The following is a 19,807-nucleotide window of genomic DNA, read 5'->3' as shown; positions in this document are numbered from 1 at the left end:
ATACATACACACACTGTAAACAAACACACACACACACACATACCCATTGATTTCTCAGTGTTGTAAGTAGTAGTAAGGTCAGTGAAATTGCAGAGATATCGTCAACATTCTATGTAGGTCAACACTGGAGTTGAAATCGGAAGCTTACATACAGTTAGGTTGGAGTCATTAAAACTTGTTTTTCAACCACTCCACACATTTCTTGTTAACAAACTATAGTTTTGGCAAGTCTGTTAGGACATCTACTTTGTGCATGAATCAAGTAATTTTTCCAACAAATGATTTACAGACAGGTTATTTCACTTATTCACTGTATCACAATTCCAGTGGGTTAGAAGTTTACATATGCTAAGTTGACTGTGCCTTTAAACAGCTTGGATAATTCCAGAAAATTATGTCATGGCTTTAGAAGCTTCTGATAGGCTAATTAACATCATTTGAGTCAATTGGAGGTGTACCTGTGGATGTATTTCAAGGCCCACCTTAAAACTCAGTGCCTCTTTGCTTGACATCATGGGAAAATCAAAAGAAATCAGCAAAGACCTAAAAAAAAAAAAGTGTAGACAAGTCTGGTTTATGTTTGGGAGCCACATAAAGGTACCACGTTCATCTGTACAAACAATAGTACGCAAGTATGAACACCATGGGACCATGCAGCCGTCATACCGCTCAGGAAGGAGACGTGTTCTGTCTCCTAAAGATTAACGTACTTTGGTGCAAAAAGTGCAAATCAATCCCAGAACAACAGCAAAGGACCTTGTGAAGATGCTGGAGGAAACAGTTACAAAAGTTTCTATCCACAGTAAAACGAGCCCTATATCGACATAACCTGAAAGGCCGCTCAGCAAGGAAGAAGCTACTGTTCGAAAACCGCCATAAAAAAGGCAGACTACGGTTTGCAACTGCAGATGGGGACAAAGATCGTACTTTTTGGAGAAATGTCCTCTGGTCTGATGAAACAAAAATAGAACCGTTTGGCCATAATGACCATTGTTACGTTTGGAGGAAAAAGGGAGAGGTTTGCAAGCCGAAGAACACCATCCCAACTGTGAAGCACGGGGATGGCAGCATCATGTTGTGGGGGTGCTTTGCTGCAGGGGGGACTGGTGCGCTTCACAAAATAGATGGCGTCATGAGGAAGGAGGATGAAGGAAAATTAGGTGGATATATTGAAGCAACATCTCAAGACATCAGTCAGGAAGTTAAAGCTTGGTTGCAAATGGGACTTCCAAATGGACAATGACCCCAAGCATACTTCCAAAGTTATGGCAAAATGGCTTAAGAACAACAAAGTCAAGGTATTGGAGTGGCCATCGCAAAGCCCTGACCTCAATCCTATAGAACATTTGTGGGCAGAACTGAAAAAGCGTGTGCGAGCAATGAGGCCGACACACCTGACTCAGTTACACCAGCTCTGTCAGGAGGAATGGGCCAAAATTCACTCAACTTATTGTGGGAAGCTTGTGGAAGGCTACCTGAAATGTTACACCCAAGTTAAACAATTTGAAGGCAATGCTACCGAATAGTACTTGAGTGTATGTAAACTTCTAACCCACTGGGAATGTCATTAAAGAAATCAAAGCTGAAATAAATCATTCTCTCTGCTATTATTCTGACATTTCACATTCTTAAAATAAAGTGGTGATCCTAACTGACCTAAAACGGGGAATTTTTACTCTGATTAAATGTCAGGAATTGTGAAAAACTGAGTTCAACTGTATTTAGCTAAGGTGTATGTAAACTTCCCACTTCAACTGTATATTGTTATGGTTTTCTTCCGTCGAAGGAGAGGAGGACCAAAATGCAGCGTGGTTAATTCGATACATCTTTAATGAAGATGATACACGAACAATACAAAAACAATAAACGTAACGTGAAAACCTAAACAGCCTATACTGGTGCAAACTAACACAGAGACAGGAAAAATCACCCACGAAACACTCAAAGAATATGGCTGCCTAAATATGGTTCCCAATCAGAGACAACGATAAACACCTGCCTCTGATTGAGAACCACTCCAGACAGCCATAGACTATTCTAGATAACCCTACTATATCACAATCCCAATACCTACAACAACAAAAAAAAACACACACCACATAATAAACCCATGTCACACCCTGGCCTGACCAAAATAATAAAGAAAACACAAAATACTAAGAGCAGGGCGTGGCATATATGAAATACTGTGTTGATACTGCAGTGTCTTCCCTGTATTTCTAACCCGGTCACTTTCTGCTGCAGGTGAGGAGGAGGTGGGAGGAGCTAGAAGCTCAGGATGGACCTCCTACCTACACTGTGTTGATACTGCAGTGTCTTCCCTGTATTTCTAACCCGGTCTCTTTCTGCTGCAGGTTAGGAGGAGGTGGGAGGAGCTAGAGGCTCAGGATGGACCTCCTACCTACACTGTGTTGATACTGCAGTGTCTTCCCTGTATTTCTAACCCGGTCACTTTCTGCTGCAGGTGAGGAGGAGGTGGGAGGAGCTAGAGGCTCAGGATGGACCTCCTACCTACACAGTTGGTCAGGCATCAGATGAACACACACACATCAACCAATGTCCTCTTTCTACCTGCCTTCACTTTCATCTGGTCCATATGTATGATCAACTGAGTAATTAAAAAGTCTTAATATATTGATGATCATCCATCTACTTGAAAAAAAGCCAGTAGTCAGCAATGCCAGTACTGTTTTTTAAATGTTTTTTATTATTATTATTTTTTTTAGCTGATGGTACATTACTGAACCATTTATGGTGGGTTAATTCACCAATACCTCAGTCATTACTGGGATTATTTTTATGAGATAGATTTTGTTGCTTGTAACAATCAATTCCAAGCAACACTTATGTTTTACAATAATTCATGAAGTGAACTATGACTGTTGTTACAGATTTGAACATCTGTTTTCATTGCTCACTCATCATAGGTCTGATACAGGGCAGCAGGTAGCCTAGCAGTTAAAAGGCGCAGTATGGTCAATCCGACATCTACATTTGCCCTTCAGCATTTATGGTGATATGGCCTCTGCAGAAGTCAGGTATTCATACTCCTTGCGCTTCGCAGAACTGTTGTGAAGGAAGTTGTCAATGAAGTGAGTTTGTGTTTATACAGGACCGTCAACTAATTATGTCAATGCGGAGCTATACTGAGCCCTCCACATTGTTAATACATTTGGAAGGCGCACGGAAATGTGGTACGGAGCTCAGTTTGGCCTTTTCATGCCTCCGGAGGCTCCGCAATTGCGTCACACCCTACATACGGAGCCTTTGGATCAACCACAAATTTGCTTTAAGAGTGTTGTGCCAGTAACCAAAAGGTTGGTGGTTCGAATCCCCGAGCCGACTAGGTGAAAAATATGTTGATGTGCCCTTGAGCAAGGCACTTAATTCGAATTGCTCCTGTAAGTCGGTCTGGATATGAGTGTCTGCTAAATGATAAAAACATATGTGATGAATTGACAATATTCACATGTTCAAATTCACACCTATTTAATTTATTTTGATGTATCAATATTACATACCAAAGGATGCTCTGGTAATATATAGGTACATAATCTGTAATTGGGAACAACTTAATATTGAGCTGCACCATTTTTTGCCCTTAGAACAGCCTCAATGCGTAGGGGCATGGACTCTACAAGAGATGCTGGTCCATTTTGACTCCAATGCTTCACACAGTTGTGTCAAATTGGCTGGATGTCCTTTGGGTAATGGACCATTCTTGATACACACGGCAAACTTGAGCGTGAAAAATAACAGTAGCGTTGCAGTTCTTGACTCAAACCGGTGCGCCTGGCACCTACTACAATAACCCGTTCAAAAGCTCTTAAATCTTGTGTCTTGCCCATTCACCCTCTAAATGGCACACATACACAATCCATGTCTCAAGGCTTAAAAATCCTTCTTTAACATGTCTCCTCCCCTTCATCTACACTGATTGAAGTGGATTTAACAAGTGACATCAATGAGATCATAGCTTTCACCTGGTCAGTCTGTCATGGAAAGAGCAGGTTTTCCCAATATTTTGTACTCTGTGTATATAGTAATTACTATGTATTTACTGTGTAATTACCATGTTTTTACAATGTGGGTCTGCGTCTTTTCCAACTTAACCAAACATGCAGAAATGGTTCTGGATATCAGTGGTTGGGTTAAATACCAGTCTCTGCTTTGCTCTGTAGTCATATGGGAGTGCTTTATATCTGAAATTGCATCCTATTTCCCATATATTGGGAATAAGGGGGCAAACATGAACTGGCACATCTCTTACCCAGGGTGACATGCTAGTATCATTCCTAAGGCAGCTGCTTCTGCTTCTTATTAACGAACGAGGGAGGATTGGGGGGACCAGTAATACATGGGAATAACTGAATGTACTTTTAATTAATCATTAGGGAAAGTATTGTGTTAATGATGAACATTTTATTTTAAGAGATTTATTAGGCTATAGCCTAAGATTAAACATGGTTACTGATTTTTGTAGTACACTGGTGAGAGTTTCCAGTCCTCACAGTTTGGTTGAAGTTGATGTCTTGTAGTATTCTGGGTAAGAAGTGTTTTACAAAAGAACAAATAAGTCCAAATATAAGCTTACGTTTTAGACCTACCATTTTATGAAGAGGAGACCTGCAATAAGGAGCCTAACCACAATCCTTATTATTTAACTGAATACACGCGTCATTTGAAATAAATATTTACTGTGTTAAAGGTTTTAGTTGATTAAATAAAGTGATCTGGAGTGAAAATGTCCATTATAACACACACTCATTATGTATCCTCGGTATTTCTAAGGGATAGCCTAGAGAAAGACCTTTCAGATGTTTTCCTCTTTTCTCATCCGGGAGATGCTTCCTTTTAAGGAAATATATTCCCAGTTACATGACGTAAGCACAATGAGCACTAGTAGGCTATGTAGTTCAAAGTTATAGTCTACATTAGTGTCTATTTTATAGTTGAATTTCATTTTTTGTTAATTTGATCGAACGCTTTTTAAAACATAAAACACTTTCGAGGAGCGCCCAACTGAGCCCCCAATGGCACACAGGAGTTATAACTTTATAGCTCAAATTCCTGTGAAGTAATTTGCCAAATATAATGTATTGTTTTACTGAAGGTGCTTCTGTGGAAAACCGGTGCTGCTCGGGAAGATTTCATCGCGCCATGTTTAGCGGGAAAATATGTTGGAAATAGACCTAAACAGCGCAATGAAATAAGAACAGTTAGTGCATGAGGGTTGACGGTTTCCATGAAATGTATTTCTAGGTAGTATATTAACCCCCTGATATGCATCTGTCTCGGTATTTACAGTAAAGGCTAAGCTACTGTGGTCCCAACATGGATGACTTGACTAAAATGTGAAGTTCCCGAGAGGGCGGGTCTAGTCCGGTTAAATGACATTTTAGCGCAGTAGCCAGATTGTACACTGATAGAGAAACAGGCGAGGCTCATTCGCCATTACAAAGAAAGTGTCTCTTGTTAACAGTAGTCTATCTAAAATACATCCCCTCGAGACCCAAACATCTGGGGGGAGAAAGGCCGGTGGAGACGAAACCCCTGCAGTCCAGAAGATGTTGGGGGTGGTAGAAGAAATGACCAACGGCAACGGGTGAGCACTGGACAGAAAATAACTGTATGATGGACCAAATCTGCTTCTATAAAGAGTTTGTAGAGTATTATTCGCCGTCTGACTCTTGACAAACGAAATTGCAGCCTGTTGCATTCAATGACCTGGATCAGCGCTGTCTGCAGTCGCGCACAGAAGAATTGATGCAGTGTAGGGTGTGACCACTGGTGAAGTAATGTAACAATCACAACGCGGCCTACTTTCGTTTATAGGATAGACTACTGAACAACATGGAGTAATCTTAATCAATCTGGTTAGGCCTATTCACAATGAGATATATGAACAAACGTATTTTATTTGCTGCTCTGCAGGGGGCTACTTTGCTGACATTTATTAAAGCCTGAATTAGATTGTACAGTTGTACTTTACAGTTGTAGACTTACTTGTTGAAAACTTCGGATGATATGTTACGAATTCATACAATATGTTAATAATTGAAATGAGTACAATATTTTAGGGAATTTGCTAAACGTAAGGTGTTACGAATTCCAATTTGTTGTCACGAACTGTAGCTAGGAGGCTAATGTTCGCGAGGGTAGGGGTTAAGGTTAGGAGTTAGGTTGAAGGCTTAGCTAACATGCTAAGTAGTTGCAAAGTAGCAAAAAAAAATGTAAGTAGTTGCTAATTAGCTAAAGTTTACAGTGATGACGTAAGAACACGCAACATTTGGGTTGCTAGACGTTCACGTTATACGCCCACCCAGTCACCCCGACCAACCACCATACTTTAATTTTTGCCATAAGTAAACTTCTGTTTTATGTAACCATACCACATGTAACATATCATACTAATTTGAGTGTCCCGGATTAACATTTACTATGTTACGTCTAGTATATGAGACTAGACTGAAGTAGCCTAGGCCTGGGACCATTTGACACCTTGTTGTGGTCATTAGGACAACAGTGTTTATTTAGGCTGTGTTTACACAGGCAGCCCAATTCTGATTTTTTTTGTTAATCAGATCTGTTGTGAAAAGAGCTGATGTGATTGGTCAAGAGACCAATTAGTGGGAAAATGTAAATGCAACCATAAAGGTCCAGACCTATGTCCATAGTATACTTCCATACAGTACAGGGCAGGAGCTTCATATCCATGCTGTTCAGGTTTGACTCAGTGAATATGATGATGCTATCTCCCTCCGTCCAGTTGTTAGTGGTTACTGTACTTTCATTCTGCCCCATGAGACACGTTTCAGCAGATCCACTTCCTGGCTTGTTAATTCCCCACCCCACCCACGTATGTGTGTGTTACTTTATTTAGATCTGGGATCTCTGCTCCCATCAGGAAGGACAACGTTTTATCCTGTACTCGTTCACCGGGCCACATTCACCCAACATAAGTACAACAGGCTCTGTGATGCATTTTGTCTCCCCTGCACTGTCTGCCCCCACAAACAAACATTCACACTCACACTCCATATATAACTTCCTGTCCTGAGCTGCTGTTGGGGGGGGATCATGATGTGGAGAGCGGATGTCTCTAGTCTCCTGAGTCTCTCTCTCTGTCTTTCAGTGCTCCATCCTGACTAGGAATGAGCTCTGTGGGAACATTGGACATCAGAGCTACTGTCAATCAGATAGCTTCTGTAGCTGTCACACATATTTGTACATTTACACATTTGGTATACCTAGTTTTTTACTGGAATTGTGCATATTTGTACTTTCCCTGCCCAATTTATTAGCAGTTTTGACCTTTTAATATAGTAGAATTTCTGGCCAGAGCCTGAATAAATTAGGGCCATAGTAGTATGGCAAGTCTTATCAGATTGTGGATTTAGACTGAATCATGTCTGTTTACACAATCAAGGCTTACCAGGCAGGTTCCCAGTCTCTGTCTTGCATTGGAATGGCATATAACATTATTAGTCACAAGTTTCTAGCATGACATTGAGACAATTGTATGAAATATTTCTGATGGTTTACCAAACCGTTTAATTTGCACTTACTTGGCTAACTCCCACATTTCAGTCTCCTATTCCGTCTGTGTGGGTTCATGTGTATATCGCCCTCTGGTGGCCACAGTAGACAATAGCAGTGGTGAAATTAGTTGAGAGGAGCAGTGGCTCTGCTTCCCAAATGTCTGTGTGGTATCAGTGTGGTATTGTGAGTGATCCAACACAAATCTATTCCTGGTATCTTCCTGTGACACACACAATAAACAAAGACAATATTTTGTAATGCACACAGCCCACTCCCTCCCTAGCACTGACCCTACCCTAGCCCTGACTATGGCTGCAGTGATACATACAGCCAGCTCGCTCCACCCTTATCCCTGTCCTCAATCACTGAACAGACTGCACCCTATGAGTCAGTCAGCCACCAACACTCAGCCACACACACATGCATGTATACACACAAACACACACGCTCCATCATCACGCCAACCACTGGCAGGCCTTCCAGGCAGCCACATAGGAAGTGATGTGGGTGAGCAGAGGCAGAGATAACAACAGACACAGTAGAAGAAGACACAGTAGGGACACAGCAGTGACAACAACAACAGCAGCAACCTCACAGCAGCCTAACAAAATACTTTGGTAAGACATTAATATTTTAAATGTTTCTGTTTCTTCTACATGCAACCTACACAATCTGCAGTATCAGATCTTCAGATCTTGATGGTTGAATAAAGTATTAGCAGGTTTGTAGCTCAGTAGCCCACTCTTCATCTTAGTTATGTTAATTAATGTTCAATGTTATGTTAATTCCAACCAGATGGCTGCAAATCTGAGGGCAGCGTTGGTCTATAAGACTGCAGTACCTGTAATATCCAGAAAGTTGCAGTATCTTCATGTTTTGGTGGATTTGGACATTCATTTACTTGGCTTTCCTCCTCTGGCTGATACCACTCTTGTTTGTCTTGGGAAATCTATGCAGAAATCATGTGTTGTTCCATAGAAAGAATGAATTATATCAACCAAGTAAATCTCACGGACAGTTGATCACAGTACTCAAATGTGTCAGTGTTGCAGTCAGTCAGTCAGTTAGAAAGTGGCTGGCTGCCTACACCCCAGCTCTACTCTCTAAACTAGGACTGGAATGTAGTGGCTACAAAGGCAGCATTAAGAGGATCCTAAGGGGAGGTGTGTGTGTGTGTAGTGAGTGTCTTTCAGCCAGTCATCACATTCCTGCTGAACATGCTTCAGTTTCGTACTCAGCTGATATCCCTATAGCCTCTGGCCTCTCAGGATACTAAAGAGAATCTCACTAACTGTGAATGTTATTTTGGGCATTAGCCTACTCGAAAATAACGATCATAAGACACACTTTTATTATGATCAAATTACAGCAATCATCACCACCATCAGGTCTTCACCCCACAGGTTAGATATTTTATAGTGAGCCTGTTGCAGCTAGTTTGTCATATAAATGTAATAGTTGCATTCATGTGTGAATTTCATGTAAATGAATGTTGTGTGTGTGTGTGTGTCTGCTGGGTGTGTTGACTCTAGAGACACCCATGCCCTAAAGATAGAACTATCTCTTTACACGCACGCATTCACACACTTACCTCTCTCATTGTATTAGCCAATAACATTCTCTGAGCAAGAGGAACAATATCAAATTAAAGCATTTAGTCATAATGTGCTGAAGGCAGACTCACAAATCACATCAACACTGAGTAAAAGGCAAGTATACCACTTTATGGCATTTCAATATTCATTTTGGACAGTTGTGTTTTCCCTGTGTGGGTCATTGTTTAGTTTGCTGTAGACCCATACCGTCAAATGTTTTAGCCTTTCTAGTAGTCTGCTACACCAGGACCTGCCTGTGTCTCTGGCCTCTGTGTAGAACTCTCTTTGCTCCTCTCTCTGTCTGTGTGTTTATTTGTTTGTGACAACTCTTTATATGCTGTGATTGTTACAGGTCGTGTATGGCTCTCTTACCCTAATGCAAGTGTTTGATTGGGTTGTTCTCATGTTGGTGTAGAGATTGACATTGGTCTGATATGGGTGGGGTTAGGGACTGTGATATTGGCTGCAGTAACATGAATGGACACACACACACACACACACACACGGACACACACACGGACACACACACACTAAAGTCCCAAACAGGAAGAGGAAAAGGTGTTATTGTGGGGTCAGAGCAGCCATCACTCTGTCACCACACCATAGTGACCATGTAAACTCTGAACTCTTCGGGCAAGGCTCTGGCCGTGTGTGTGTGTGTGTGGTGTGTGTGTGTGCGTGCCCTGTGTGAAGAGTTCAGTGTACAGTTTTACAAATATGCTTTTAGGGTGTGAATACATAGGAAGCTGAATACACAGTACACACACAGGTTGGATTGGTTCATTACTTGGGGCTCCAATGGCGCTGTTTGGTATCCTGAGGAAATCTGAGAGGATGAGAAGTTTTATTACGTAATAGTCATTAGGAATACATCTATATTGTCAGTTTAGTTCACCTCTGCTGATATTTATTAGTATTTACTACAGATCTCAGGTCTGTGAAGGGGCCACGGACTGTATATGCTTTTATCAATTAACTGAAGAATGGGCAGGAAACACACTGCCCTCTTCTATCACAGAGACTTCTCTCTTAGGCAGACTGATGCAGAGAGAGACTGGGGACAGAGAGAGGGAGACAACAGGAAGATAGAGGCTGAACTGTAGACAACTTATCAACAAGTTATCAACTAAGCGTCATGTTGGATTGATCAGTGGAAGGGATCTCTCACGAAAATGAGTTTCTCTATTGGACAAGTTTAGTTAGGTCCCTCCCCGTTTCATTCTGTTTAAGAAATGTTTTGCAACGGAATCGGCGTAATGAATACGCACCTGCCTTAAGGCTGAGAATTTGGGCGGAGCGAGGAGCTGATAGGTGTGTTGGATCAGAGCCACACCCCTGATAGGTCATTCCTCTAGATGTGTGCCTTGAGGTGTGTGTTTGTCAGAGATAAAGGGAGTGTGGAATGTAGTAGCCGGCTGTTCCAGGAGAGCGTGTGGACTGTTCTGCCAAGGGCTTCCCAGGTGTGAGCTGCTGTTCTGGGCTTGGAGAGGAGACTGGTGGGGCTCAGTGCTGGTTGTCGGCCTGTCGAGCTTTGGAACTTACTGATCACACGCACACGAGGATTACTGACTGAGTTTGTATCCGTGCCCCAGTGGACGGTGGGAGGGAAAGAGGGATGAACTCTCTGCGGCTGAAGGAGTTGTCTAACTCAGACCTGTACAGACGCAGACAGGAGAGACCTGACAGCTATGGAAGCATAGCTAGTAACAGCCTCAGGTGAGACTCCTCGCTCTGATTTCTCTCTATTTGACCAGACTGCAGAGCGAACAGACAGTAGGTCAGCAAAGTGTACTGTAGTGGGGGATGGTTAAGGTTAATACTGGGTACATTTGATGAGTCACCACCTGTTGGTGTCCTTTGTGTTGTAGAGAGGCAGACAACCTGGTCTGTGTGGTCTGTGAGTATGACTGAGGTGAAGCCTGTGTATGTTAGCCTCAAAGATATCCGAGAGTGAAAGACTCCTTGTCTCTAATATGTAGGCTCACTTTTTGTGAACAGTCCCATCGCTAGTCAGACTGTTGAATAAACTTCAAATGAACTTACTTTACCTGTTGTCTGCTGATTTTGTCCATATGTACGAGGTACACAGACAAAATATCCACAGAGTAGTGTTTGTAACCTAACTTTCAGTACGCTGGTCTGTATGTCGGTTTGTATTTACAATGCTGACGTAATTCGCATGCGACTTGGACAATAAGTCAACAATGGCCGAGTTTAACCGAAACACAGTCCAAAGGCTGTCCCACGCAATCAGCTGGCAAATTTCACAAGCACTTCCAGCTGATTGCGAGGGAACACGCTTTGGTCCACAACTGTTGGTTACATTCGGCTATTGTTTACATATTGTTAATCATGTGAAATGCACCAGGAGATAAAAAAAACAAGCAACAAAACTTACCGTCTGTAAAAAGTTGGGTAAACAACACTTTCCTGTGGTTACCCTATATCTTCACCTCCTACCACCAGATCGGTTACCCTATATCTTCACCTCCTACCACCAGATCGGTTACCCTATATCTTCACCTCCTACCACCAGATCGGTTACCCTATATCTTCACCTCCTACCACCAGATCGGTTACCCTATATCTTCACCTCCTACCACCAGATCGGTTACCCTATATCTTCACCTCCTACCACCAGATCGGTTACCCTATATCTTCACCTCCTACCACCAGATCGGTTACCCTATATCTTCACCTCCTACCACCAGATCGGTTACCCTATATCTTCACCTCCTACCACCAGATCGGTTACCCTATATCTTCACCTCCTACCACCAGATCGGTTACCCTATATCTTCACCTCCTACCACCAGATCGGTTACCCTATATCTTCACTTCCTATCGCCAGATCCCAGGCCTGTAAAGGGGCCACTCTCCATATTCTGGTTTATCAACTTTTTTACAGCGCCTGATTTCAGACTGATATTCATGGAGTAACCGTGGTAACCGTTTGTTTACACAACGTGTATGTACATTTTGGTAATGGGTTGTGTGCGGATCCTGTCTGAGGGGGGTTGAGAACAGCAACACATTTTTCAGCGGAAACCATTTACTCCAAACCTATAACATTTGCAAATAAAACAAGAGTTTCTATTGGACAAATTCAGGTAAGTCCCTTCCAGTTTTGTTCCGTTTGCTATGTGCTTCTTTTTGGTTCATAAAGTAAACGGTTTCCATTTTTCAACAGATAACATTTTGCAATGGAATCAGACTAATGAATGTCCTCACTGTTCCAACAATACCTACCGATAGGCATGTTCAAAGGGAAAAAAGAGAGGCTGTTTTTAAAACAAGGTACCAACTTTGGAATAGAACATCCCCATTCTCTCTGTCAATCTCTTCCTGCTCTTTCTCTCCAGGCTTCTACCTTCCCATAGAGTGGCAGGTAGCCTAGGGGTTCGTGTTGGGCCAGTAACGAAAAGGTCGCTGGTTTAAATACTTGCGCCGACAAGGTGAAAAATCTGTCGATGTGCCCTTGAGCAAGGCACTTAACCCTAATTTGGTCCAGGGGCACCACGCTACTATGGCTGACCCTGTAAAACAACACATTTCACTGCACCTATCCTGTGTACGTGACGACAACACTTTTTTCCCTCTCCTTCAGTCTCTACCCACCCTCCCCCTTTCTTTGTCCCTGATCCTGCTGTGATTAGAGGTCTGCATCTCTCCCAAGGGTCAGACAGACATGTGTCATATCACAAACACACACACCAGCCTTCACCGCTAAACATGATGCACTGAAGTGCTTTGTCAGCAGAACTGCGCTAGTAACAGAACATGAGGTCACCTGGTCTCTATGCTGTGACATCATTGGTTGTAGTGGTGTGTCCCTGCTATTTGTCCTTCACATATGACCCACAAACACATGGATCACATCCCAGGCTGCCACACATCCTCCCAAACCCTCCCTCCCTCCTTTCGCTCAGCCCTCAGCAGGAAATTAAACTCTGAAATGATGCCAGTAGGGCAGAGGGGCAGGGCTGAGGTTTTATGGACGTTGGGAACAAAAGCAAAACAGGGAGGTTAATGTGTGAGATACTTTGCACAAAAATAACTAACATGTCTAAGAAGACCACCTACATTCTACTTTCTTCCACTTTTCTGTTCCGTTGGTTTGAGGTGCACAGCCACAGGGTTTTCCCTTGTTGTGTAGCATGTAATGCCACGACAGCCTTTACATTTCTCCATTAGGGGAGAGTGGGGTAAGTTGAGCCGCACTCGTTTCTAGGGAACCGTCCACCAAATTAATAATTTGACCAAATATTTATAAAGAGGTCATCATTTCACGGACTAAGTTGAGCAAATGTAAGTGTTTTCTTCCCAGGTGTAATGCAAGGGGCCTGGCCTGTGGTAAAAGTGTTTCAAAAAGTACAAAGTGTTTGTTAGGAGTTAAGCCTGTGTTCAAATTATTAAAAGACCAAAAAGCGATTATGTTGAATTGTGTTTGGGAAATAAAGATAGAAAAAAAGGTAGTGGTAATACTTACAGAGTAAGTCGGAAGTTTACATACACCTTAGCCAAATACATTTAAACTCCGTTTTTCACAATTCCTGACATTTAATCCTTGTAAAAAGTCCCCGTTTTAGGTCAGTTAGGATCACCACTTTATTTAATAAGGTGAAATGTCAGAATAATAGTAGAGTGATTTATTTCAGCTTTTATTTCTTTCATCACATTCCCAGTGGGTCAGAAGTTTACATACAATCAATTAGTATTTGGTAGCATTGCCTTTTTAAATTGTTTTATTTAGGTGAAACATTTCAGGTAGCCTTCCACAAGCTTCCCACAATAAGTTGGGCGAATTTTGGCCCATTCCTCCTGACAGAGCTAGTGTAACTGAGTCAGGTTTGTAGGCCTCTTTGCTCGCACACGCTTTTTCAGTTCTGCCCACAAATGTTCTATAGGATTGAGGTCAGGGCTTTGTGATGGCCACTCCAATACCTTGACTTTGATGTCCTTAAGCCATTTTGCCACAACTTTGGAAGTATGCTTGGGGTCATTGTCCATTTGGAAGACCCATTTGCGACCAAGCTTTCACTTCCTGACTGATGTCTTGAGATGTTGCTTCAATATATCCACATCATTTTCCTTTCCTCGTGATGCCATCTATTTTGTGAAGTGCACCAGTCCCTCCTGCAGCAAAGCACCCCACAACATGATGCTGCCACCCCCTTGATTCACAGTTGGAATGATGTTCTGTGGCTTGCAAGCCTCCCCCTTTATCCTCCAAACATGACGATGGTCATTATGGCCAAACAGTCCTATTTTTGTTTCGTCAGACCAGAGGACATTTCTCCAAAAAGTACAATCTTTGTACCCATCTGCAGTTGCAAACCGTAGTCTGGCTTTTTTATGGTGGTTTTGGAGCAGTGGCTTCTTCCTTGCTGAGCGGCCTTTCAGGTTATGTTGATGTATGACTCGTTTTACTGTGGATATAGATACTTTTGTACCTGTTTCCTCCAGCATCTTCACAAGGTCCTTTACTGTTGTTCTGGGATTGACTTTTCGCACCAAAGTGTGTTCATCTCTAGGAGACAGAACGCGTCTCCTTCCTGAGCGGTATGACGGCTGCGTGGTCCCATGGTGTTTATACTTGTATACTATTGTTTGTACGGATGAACGTGGTGCCTTCGTGGCTTTGGAAATTGCTCCCAAGGATGAACCAGACTTGTGGGGGTCTTGGCTGATTTTCTTTTGATTTCCCCATGATGTCAAGCAAAGAGGCACTGAGTTTGAAGGTAGGCTTTGAAATACATCCACAAGTACACCTCCAACTGACTGAAATGATGTCAATTAGCCTATCAGAAGCTTATGAAGCCATGACATAATTTTCTGGAATTTTCCAAGCTGTTTAAAGGCACAGTCAACTTGGTGTATGTAAACGTCTGACCCACTAGAATTGTGATACAGTGAAATAATCTGTCTGTAAACAATTGTTGGAAAAATGACTTGTGTCATGCACAAAATAGATGTCCTAACCGACTTGCCAAAACTATAGTTTGTTAACAAGAAACCTGTGGAGTGGTTGTATGTAAACTTCTTACTTCAACTGTAATTCAGTACAGAAATATGTAGGTGGCTTAACTTACCCATATCCGGGGTAACATGTGCCAGAGACCACTTTTTTGGATAAGCTATGTTTTTAGAAATGTTTACATGAATTCTGATTATTTCCATGGATACACAACATCCTGAAATATATGTAGATATTTTTGTTAGAAAGAATACTATATTCCTCTTGATGAAGTGATGCTTAATGTAAAAAATATTGCTCAACTTACCCCACTCTCCCCTACCACGTCTACTGTTGACACAGCCAGGAGAGGGGTTTGTTTCGTTATCGTTCTCCTTAGTGCTAGCAGCCTTATTAGCCTGTAGCTCCAGTCTCATCTGTGTACGGAGCCCTCGCTTAGACATAACTGCCTCAGCTTTGTCTAGGAAACATACCTGTCAAACTCAAAGTTCGCCTCTGGCAGGGAGGGCAAAGTACACAGTTACAGTTGTTTACAGTATGGCTATCGCAACTAAACAATAACTTTTGGTTTTAGAAATAATTAGAGGATTCCTTGGGAGCCAGGGTTTGTAAGGTGGCCCGGGCCGACTGGGGAGGGGGCCTTGGGAGATCTGTGGTTTGGATGGCCTGGCCTGGTGTTGCCAGAGAGTGTGTTTGAAGGTATGGCATAACCCTGTCTCTGGCCCTGACCCAGGTGTGGAGTATTCTGGTTGAGCAATGAAACCTTGCAGCTGTGCTGTTGCACCAATTTCTCACCAACAGGAAATGCCATAGTGATTTACACTGCTATTTAGTGTGACTTCGTAATACCATGCCTGTCTGACAACACATCTGTAAAATAATGTAGTTCCTTTATTCGTCCTACCAGTGCTGTGTGTGATCCTGTGTTACGTTGGCAATCAGAGTATTTACTCTAGAACTTGACAAACTAACCCCAGAGAGACTGTTTGTAATACCTTCCCCTTCAAAATACCTAACTAAGCCTCTGTCTAAACTGGTATTCATCATGTATCCACAGCCTGGGTTAGTTTATATAGCCCAGAGGAGAAATGTTTATATTGGCTGTAAGATCAGACTGTCCCTATTCGGTCACAGCAAATTATTATTATTATCAGATGGTTGTATTATTGTGTTTTCTCTGTATTGATGTTAAACGCATCTAAAGCTGCTTTTCTCCATCATCATCACCACAACAAGATGCATTTTCTCACAGTGCAGTCTAAACCACTGCAGGTGGCAGGGTTTCTCTCTGTACTGCAGACCCCCAGGGGGCAGGGTTTCTCTCTGTACTGCAGACCCCCAGGGGGCAGGGTTTCTCTCTGTACTGCAGACCCCCAGGGGGCAGGGTTTCTCTCTGTACTACAGACCCCCAGGTGGCAGGGTTTCTCTCTGTACTGCAGACCCCCAGGGGGCAGGGTTTCTCTCTGTACTGCAGACCCCCAGGGGCAGGGTTTCTCTCTGTACTGCAGACCCCCAGGGGCAGGGCTTCTCTCTGTACTGCAGACCCCAGGGGCAGGATTTCTCTCTGTACTGCAGACCCCCAGGGGCAGGGTTTCTCTCTGTACTGCAGACCCCCAGGTGGCAGGGTTTCTCTCTGTACTGCAGACCCCCAGGGGGCAGGGTTTCTCTCTGTACTGCAGACCCCCAGGGGCAGGGTTTCTCTCTGTACTGCAGACCCCAGGGGGCAGGGTTTCTCTCTGTACTGCAGACCCCCAGGGGCAGGGTTTCTCTCTGTACTGCAGACCCCCAGGGGGCAGGGTTTCTCTCTGTACTGCAGACCCCCAGGGGCAGGGTTTCTCTCTGTACTGCAGACCCCCAGGTGGCAGGGTTTCTCTCTGTACTGCAGACCCCCAGGGGCAGGGTTTCTCTCTGTACTGCAGACCCCCAGGGGGCAGGGTTTCTCTCTGTACTGCAGACCCCCAGGGGGCAGGGCTTCTCTCTGTACTGCAGACCCCCAGGGGCAGGGTTTCTCTCTGTACTGCAGACCCCCAGGGGCAGGGTTTCTCTCTGTACTGCAGACCCCCAGGTGGCAGGGTTTCTCTCTGTACTGCAGACCCCCAGGGGCAGGGTTTCTCTCTGTACTGCAGACCCCCAGGGGCAGGGTTTCTCTCTGTACTGCAGACCCCCAGGGGGCAGGGTTTCTCTCTGTACTGCAGACCCCCAGGGGGCAGGGTTTCTCTCTGTACTGCAGACCCCCAGGTGGCAGGGTTTCTCTCTGTACTGCAGACCCCCAGGGGGCAGGGTTTCTCTCTGTACTGCAGACCCCCAGGGGGCAGGGTTTCTCTCTGTACTGCAGACCCCCAGGGGCAGGGCTTCTCTCTGTACTGCAGACCCCCAGGGGCAGGGTTTCTCTCTGTACTGCAGACCCCCAGGGGGCAGGGTTTCTCTCTGTACTGCAGACCCCCAGGTGGCAGGGTTTCTCTCTGTACTGCAGACCCCCAGGGGGCAGGGTTTCTCTCTGTACTGCAGACCCCCAGGGGGCAGGGTTTCTCTCTGTACTGCAGACCCCCAGGGGCAGGGTTTCTCTCTGTACTGCAGACCCCCAGGGGCAGGGTTTCTCTCTGTACTTCAGACCCCCAGGGGCAGGGTTTCTCTCTGTACTTCAGACCCCCAGGGGGCAGGGTTTCTCTCTGTACTGCAGACCCCCAGGGGGCAGGGTTTCTCTCTGTACTGCAGACCCCCAGGGGGCAGGGTTTCTCTCTGTACTGCAGACCCCTAGGGGGCAGGGTTTCTCTCTGTACTTCAGACCCCCAGGGGGCAGGGTTTCTCTCTGTACTGCAGACCCCCAGGGGGCAGGGTTTCTCTCTGTACTTCAGACCCCCAGGGGGCAGGGTTTCTCTCTACTTCAGACCCCCAGGTGGCAGGGTTTCTCTCTGTACTGCAGACCCCCAGGGGGCAGGGTTTCTCTCTGTACTGCAGACCCCCAGGGGGCAGGGTTTCTCTCTGTACTGCAGACCCCCAGGGGCAGGGTTTCTCTCTGTACTGCAGACCCCCAGGGGCAGGGTTTCTCTCTGTACTTCAGACCCCCAGGGGCAGGGTTTCTCTCTGTACTTCAGACCCCCAGGGGCAGGGTTTCTCTCTGTACTGCAGACCCCCAGGGGGCAGGGTTTCTCTCTGTACTGCAGACCCCCAGGGGGCAGGGTTTCTCTCTGTACTGCAGACCCCCAGGGGCAGGGTTTCTCTCTGTACTGCAGACCCCTAGGGGCAGGGTTTCTCTCTGTAATTCAGACCCCCAGGGGGCAGGGTTTCTCTCTGTACTGCAGACCCCCAGGGGGCAGGGTTTCTCTCTGTACTCCAGACCCCCAGGGGGAAGGGTTTCTCTCTGTACTCCAGATCCCCAGGGGCAGGGTTTCTCTCTGTACTCCAGACCCCCAGGGGCAGGGTTTCTCTCTGTACTTCAGACCCCCAGGGGAAGGGTTTCTCTCTGTACTGCAGACCCCAGGGGGTTTCTCTCTGTACTTCAGACCCCCAGGGGGAAGGGTTTCTCTCTGTACTGCAGACCCCCAGGGGGCAGGGTTTCTCTCTGTACTGCAGACCCCCAGGGGGCAGGGTTTCTCTCTGTACTGCAGACCCCCAGGTGGCAGGGTTTCTCTCTGTACTGCAGACCCCCAGGGGGCAGGGTTTCTCTCTGTACTGCAGACCCCCAGGGGGCAGGGTTTCTCTCTGTACTGCAGACCCCCAGGGGGCAGGGTTTCTCTCTGTACTGCAGACCCCCAGGGGGCAGGGTTTCTCTCTGTACTGCAGACCCCCAGGGGGCAGGGTTTCTCTCTGTACTTCAGACCCCCAGGGGGCAGGGTTTCTCTCTGTACTGCAGACCCCCAGGGGGCAGGGTTTCTCTCTGTACTGCAGACCCCCAGGGGGCAGGGTTTCTCTCTGTACTGCAGACCCCTAGGGGGCAGGGTTTCTCTCTGTAATTCAGACCCCCAGGGGGCAGGGTTTCTCTCTGTACTGCAGACCCCCAGGGGGCAGGGTTTCTCTCTGTACTTCAGACCCCCAGGGGGCAGGGTTTCTCTCTGTACTTCAGACCCCCAGGGGGCAGGGTTTCTCTCTGTACTTCAGACCCCCAGGGGGAAGGGTTTCTCTCTGTACTCCAGACCCCCAGGGGGCAGGGTTTCTCTCTGTACTTCAGACCCCCAGGGGGCAGGGTTTCTCTCTGTACTTCAGACCCCCAGGGGGCAGGGTTTCTCTCTGTACTCCAGACCCCCAGGGGGAAGGGTTTCTCTCTGTACTCCAGATCCCCAGGGGGCAGGGTTTCTCTCTGTACTCCAGACCCCCAGGGGGCAGGGTTTCTCTCTGTACTTCAGACCCCCAGGGGGAAGGGTTTCTCTCTGTACTGCAGACCCCAGGGGGTTTCTCTCTGTACTTCAGACCCCCAGGGGGAAGGGTTTCTCTCTGTACTGCAGACCCCCAGGGGTAAGGGTTTCTCTCTGTACTTCAGACCCCCAGGGGGCAGGGTTTCTCTCTGTACTGCAGACCCCCAGGGGGCAGGGTTTCTCTCTGTACTGCAGACCCCCAGGGGGCAGGGTTTCTCTCTGTACTGCAGACCCCTAGGGGGCAGGGTTTCTCTCTGTACTTCAGACCCCCAGGGGGCAGGGTTTCTCTCTGTACTGCAGACCCCCAGGGGGCAGGGTTTCTCTCTGTACTTCAGACCCCC

At 45.5% G+C, this 19,807-nt stretch overlaps 2 protein-coding genes across 7 annotated transcripts in view; both read left to right on the top strand.

The window, feature by feature from the left end:
• LOC115111939 (GRIP and coiled-coil domain-containing protein 2-like) overlaps nucleotides 1-4,749 on the top strand; it is a 32,652-nt gene extending 27,903 nt beyond the window's left edge. Inside the window, exon 24 of one of the 3 annotated variants that reach the window (XM_029638498.2) lies at nucleotides 2,465-4,749. In XM_029638498.2, coding sequence (XP_029494358.2) covers nucleotides 2,465-2,538 — 74 coding nt within the window. In that variant the 3' untranslated portion in view covers nucleotides 2,539-4,749. The other 2 variants (XM_065014095.1, XM_065014086.1) reach the window with 2 other exon arrangements.
• A 586-nt stretch (nucleotides 4,750-5,335) lies between these two features.
• Nucleotides 5,336-19,807, top strand: part of LOC115111840 (LIM and senescent cell antigen-like-containing domain protein 1) — a 38,608-nt gene continuing 24,136 nt past the window's right edge. The window contains exon 1 of one of the 4 annotated variants that reach the window (XM_029638376.2): nucleotides 5,336-5,605. In XM_029638376.2, the coding sequence (XP_029494236.1) occupies nucleotides 5,568-5,605 (38 nt within the window). In that variant the 5' untranslated portion in view covers nucleotides 5,336-5,567. Of the gene's footprint in view, nucleotides 5,606-8,028; nucleotides 8,160-9,142; nucleotides 9,252-10,510; nucleotides 10,854-19,807 lie in introns of those variants that run through there. The other 3 variants (XM_029638357.2, XM_029638386.2, XM_029638369.2) reach the window with 3 other exon arrangements.

Source organism: Oncorhynchus nerka, linkage group LG3, assembly GCF_034236695.1.
Source record: "Oncorhynchus nerka isolate Pitt River linkage group LG3, Oner_Uvic_2.0, whole genome shotgun sequence".
NCBI lineage: Eukaryota > Metazoa > Chordata > Actinopteri > Salmoniformes > Salmonidae > Oncorhynchus > Oncorhynchus nerka.
Note: the sequence above shows the minus strand (reverse complement) of the source record. Positions and strands in the feature narration are given on the sequence as shown.